Here is a 5,150-nt window from a genome sequence, read left to right on the forward strand (position 1 = left end):
TGCGTTTCCAAACTTACTGGTAAGTGTTTTGTTGTTGCATTACTCTAATTTCTGCATCTACTAAGAGTGGGGGCAGATTCATCGTTTCTTTTTTGTAGTTAAAAGGTGCTATCTTTGCTAAAATTTTAGCATGGTAGCCCTGGCTGAGTTGTTCATGTAGCTGCCCCACTTAGTGGGATAAGGGCTTGTTGTTGTTGTTGTCATTAAAACGAGTGAACATTTTAGATATCTCTCGTCGATTGTTCAAAGTGATGTTGATATAGATGAGGATGTTAGTAGTAAAATTCAAGTTGGATGGTTGAAATGGATGTATATAGTGGACATATTGTGTGATAGAAAAGTACTTCTTAGACTTAAAGGAAATTTTGTTAAGATGGTGGTGAGACTCACAATGCTTTATGGCGCAGAATGTTGGCCTATAAAAGAGAAGCATAAAACTAAGTTAAATTTTGCTGAGATGAGAATGCTTAGGTGGATGAGTGGCTTGACTCGTAGAAACAAAATGTGAAACGAATGTATTTTTGAAAGGGTTGGTATAACTCCAATGGTAGACAAAATTAGAGAGAGCTGTCTTAGATGGTTTGGTCACATTTAATGTCGACTATTTGATGATCCTGTTAGGAGAATATATGATTTAGATTTGACTTATGTTAGGAAAGTTAGAGGTAGACCTAAAATGACTCGACATTTTGTATATAAAATAATCTTAATTTATTAGAATTAAATGAAAATATGACACTCAATGGGACACAATGGAGAAAAAGGTTTCATGTGGCCGACCCCACACAATGGGACACAATGGAGAAAAAGGTTTCATGTGGCGGACACCACATAGTGGGATAAAAGCTTGTTGTTGCTGTTTTTGTAGCCCAGGCTAAGTTTCTTGAACTTCGTAATTCAATATTTTAGGCATATTTCGGTCCTCAAACTACAAATCAAACTACAATGTAGTTACTTGAACAAATATCTGTGCACTTGATGCCTTATTTTCTTATTAAAATGTCATTTCTACCTGAATATTAACGAAGAATAAGTTTTATGAGCTATTGTTATGCGACAGGTAATTGCATAGGCTTCTGATTGGAAGAAGGGCTTCGTGCAACCTATTGAAGTTCGTTCCTTCTAAGTTTAGGTTTCATTAAGGATGGCTTCTGTTAGTGTGGCGCCATTATCAGGAATGAAAAATGCCAGTAGTAATACTTTTGGCATGGATAGATTGCCTGATGAGATAAATGACTTGAAGATAAGGGATGACAAGGTACCAAAAATTATACAATGTTGATCAGCTTATTTTTTTCTTGGCTTTTTTGGTGGATGTGGAGTATTACTCTAGTAATTCACTAGTTACCAGCAAGTACCAAGACTAACATGATGCATAACTCAGGATGTTGAAGCAACGGTTGTTGATGGAAATGGTACTGAAACTGGACATATAATTGTGACTACTATTGGCGGTAGGAATGGTCAGCCAAAGCAGGTAAAGCCTTTGTCCATTGTTGGTTATGACCGCTTAGTTAATTTTTCTTAGATATAATTATTTAATTGATGAGCCCAATTTGTTGGGATAAGGCAAATAATGGTGATGATGATTCTGGTGATTTGTTACTTGTTTACTAACCATCCATGATTTCTATAAGTTCTTTTTTGCATTCCATTATGTTCATAAACTGATACTCTTATTTTGTTACTCTTATTTTGCTATGGAAGACTATAAGCTATATGGCAGAGCGTATAGTGGGAAATGGATCCTTTGGAATAGTTTTTCAGGTTAGTTTACTTCTTTGGCTGTGTTATAAGTATATTTGGTGCTTCTTTTGTACTGTGTACAAGGGGAGAGACAGTAGTGAGAGAAGATGCACATTTTCTTTTCTCTCTCCTCTCTTTTGTATAGGTGCTCAGCAAGCACCGAAAAAAATATCTCATCTTTGTTGTCTTTGCTGCCCATAGGACCTGCTTAATCTCTGTTAACTTTCTTTCATATTTGCACAGGCAAAATGCTTGGAGACTGGTGAAACAGTTGCAATAAAGAAAGTTCTTCAGGACAAAAGGTATAAGAATCGTGAGCTGCAAACCATGCGTCTTCTTGACCACCCAAATGTTGTCTGTTTGAAGCACTGCTTCTTTTCAACGACTGAGAAGGATGAACTATATCTTAACCTGGTGCTTGAGTATGTACCGGAGACGGTTCATCGAGTAATCAAACACTATAACAAAATGAACCAAAGAATGCCCCTAATATATGTGAAGCTCTACACGTACCAGGTAAGAACCATTTTTTATTATTCTTAATTGGTAACCTTAGTTTTAGTTAGATTTTAATTGAATTTTTTTTTGCTGGATCTTAATTATTGTTGCTGACTGTAAAATAACACTCTTTTGAACAAAAGTGAATGAACTAAGTTTCTACTGAATTTGGATCTTGATTTTTGTATCTAAATAATATGTGAAAAACCTTGATGTGTTTAATTTCATAACTGTTCAGTTTATGAATCATTTATCTTCTATTTTAGTTATGGGCTGCAAAATTGTTATGAATTACTAGAAATGCATGCTATATGACATATTATTTTTTTTCTTTCATTGTGTGTGTTGACTGCAGCCATATTGAAGCACTTGCTTTGCTCCAAGTTCTTACCCACTCATCATTTTAACAGAATGCATGGGACCAAGCTGCTGCTTTTTTAGTGCATTTGTGCCTTGACATACATATTGCCATGTTTCTTCTAGTAGAATGTTCATTTTGAGTAATGACATCCTTTTCTGTCTACGAGTACAAAGTCATTCAGATTTAAAATTGATATAGATTGTATTTTTTTTCTAACTTTTTTGTGACATTTCTCTAAAAATTGTTTAATTAGCTTGCTTTTTCTGGGTTTGAATCTTTTACTTTTTGAGAAAGGGCTTTTGGTGGACGTTTAATTCATCCGCCTCAGGATTTTCACAGCTCCTGGCAGCATACTTACAATTCTATGTTGATAATTTTTTTTCAGATCTGTAGAGCATTAGCTTATATCCATGGCAGTATAGGTGTCTGCCATCGAGACATCAAACCACAAAATCTTCTGGTGCGTGCACTCTTGATCACTATATGTATGCTGTTTGTGGTGCATCATTGGAAGCTCGTCTTCAGTGAACCGAGCTTTTAATAATTGTTGAAATTGACTCTTATGAAAAAATGCATGAAAGTGTAGTACTTTGGTTTACCTTACATATCTGATTTCTGTAACAGGTCAATCCTCATACACACCAACTAAAATTATGTGACTTTGGAAGTGCTAAAGTGTTGGTACGTCTGATTGCCCTTGAGGAGATTTGTCTCTTTTATGTCGTCAACACTTAAAATGCTTGTTGATTTGATTCAAACAGGTGAAAGGAGAGCCAAATATATCATACATTTGTTCGAGATACTACCGAGCTCCGGAGCTGATTTTTGGTGCAACCGAGTACACCTCAGCAATTGATATCTGGTCTGCTGGTTGTGTTCTGGCTGAGCTTCTACTAGGGCAGGTGGACGTCATCATCCAACTTGAATATCTAGATTTTTGTCATTGTCATTTTCCTCTATAATTTTGCTGATCAGTGTTTTTCTATATTTGCAGCCCCTTTTCCCTGGAGAGAGTGGAGTAGACCAACTAGTTGAAATAATTAAGGTAACCGATACTTTGCTAATATTTCATATATTAAACTGATTTCGGGCAACCTGCTTAAGCACTATTTGATGTTCCATATTACATGTTGCTTTCAGATCCTGGGCACCCCAACTAGAGAAGAAATCAAATGCATGAACCCAAATTATACTGAATTCAAGTTTCCTCAGATCAAAGCTCATCCGTGGCACAAGGTATGCACGATACCTTTTGTTTCCTTTTTTTTATCCTTGAACATTGGCCTTTTATCAAACTATTCTGAATTGTTTCTTATTTTTGCAACCTTTCTAATGATTTAGATTTTCTACAAAAGAATGCCGCCTGAAGCTGTAGATCTTGTTTCTAGGCTTCTCCAATATTCTCCAAACCTTCGTTGCACAGCGGTGAGTAAATTCTGCTTGAAATTGTTACAAAATTATCAATGTTCCCATCAAACCAAGTATCATTTTTCAATGAGACAACGGTTGCTGCAGTTGGAAGCATTAATCCACCCTTTCTTTGATGAGCTTCGAGATCCAAACACCCGCTTGCCAAATGGAAGGTTCCTTCCACCTCTCTTCAACTCAAGCCACATGGTAATTGATCCATCCCATCCCATCATTAATTAATTATACCCCAACTGTTTGTTTTGGAGTAAATTTATGGCATTAACACACATGGTGGCGGGATGAGCAGAGTTGAAAGGAGTTCCCGTGGAGATGCTGCTGAAACTAATTCCGGAACACGCCAGAAAGCAGTGTCCTTTTCTAGGCTTGTAATGTATTTTGCTGGAAACGCGTTTGATATTTCCGGAGGGGAACGATAAAGTCTGCGGCATTAGCTGGCCATGTGAACTTCTTTTGATTTTTTTGTTTGATTTTCGGAGCTTTCCATCGCCATCGGTTCCTTTTATTGTAAAAAGCATATTTAGAAGGTCTGCTGGCCTTTAAAAATCTTAAATTTCTTATCTAACTCCTGCTTTCCTTCTCTATCCGTTCTATTACAAAATTGTAACCTTGATAGGGAAGAGAGGGATTGTTTCTTTTATTGAGTTTATTGATTGTTTGAATCTTTTGTTATGAATGTTGTTGCGAGGTTGGACTGGTTGAAATACATTTTGATTTCCAAAATGTTAATCCTATTAGTCTACTTTAGATCATATGAATTCAAAATAATGCACATGTAATAATAAATCAAGGGAAAGGTTATCAGACAAACCCTAAATGGTCAAAATAATGTTCTAGGATACTGCATGAGAAACTAAAGCATTGGATGTCAAAACTTATTTTTTTTAAATATTTCTATAAATATAAAAAAAAAATAGTTGGGCTCTACAAGTACATACCTACCCTAAATCTATATAAAAATATATTTTCAACAAGTAATTAATTTAGGATTCCCTCATCTTCTGGTGTTTGCCGCTTAAGTTAATTTAAATGCTCATATTATTTGTTCATTAAGAATTACATGATATAAGGCTATTTATATAATTTGTTAGCAATCTTTTAACAATACATTAATAAA

General features: G+C 35.5%; 1 protein-coding gene across 1 annotated transcript in view; it reads left to right on the plus strand.

The window, feature by feature from the left end:
• Positions 1-4,705, plus strand: part of LOC110032539 (shaggy-related protein kinase NtK-1-like) — a 5,777-nt gene extending 1,072 nt beyond the window's left edge. The window contains 13 exon segments of the mRNA XM_020736200.1: positions 1,061-1,258; positions 1,385-1,477; positions 1,708-1,767; positions 1,990-2,262; positions 2,991-3,065; positions 3,230-3,286; positions 3,367-3,507; positions 3,600-3,650; positions 3,746-3,841; positions 3,947-4,030; positions 4,121-4,208; positions 4,211-4,222; positions 4,323-4,705. Coding sequence (XP_020591859.1) covers positions 1,145-1,258; positions 1,385-1,477; positions 1,708-1,767; positions 1,990-2,262; positions 2,991-3,065; positions 3,230-3,286; positions 3,367-3,507; positions 3,600-3,650; positions 3,746-3,841; positions 3,947-4,030; positions 4,121-4,208; positions 4,211-4,222; positions 4,323-4,405 — 1,227 coding nt within the window. The 5' untranslated portion in view covers positions 1,061-1,144 and the 3' untranslated portion in view covers positions 4,406-4,705.
• The last annotated feature ends 445 nt before the right edge of the window (positions 4,706-5,150 follow it).

The sequence above is a fragment of the Phalaenopsis equestris genome, unplaced genomic scaffold (assembly GCF_001263595.1).
Source record: "Phalaenopsis equestris unplaced genomic scaffold, ASM126359v1 Scaffold000968, whole genome shotgun sequence".
In the NCBI taxonomy this organism is placed as follows: Eukaryota; Viridiplantae; Streptophyta; class Magnoliopsida; order Asparagales; family Orchidaceae; genus Phalaenopsis; species Phalaenopsis equestris.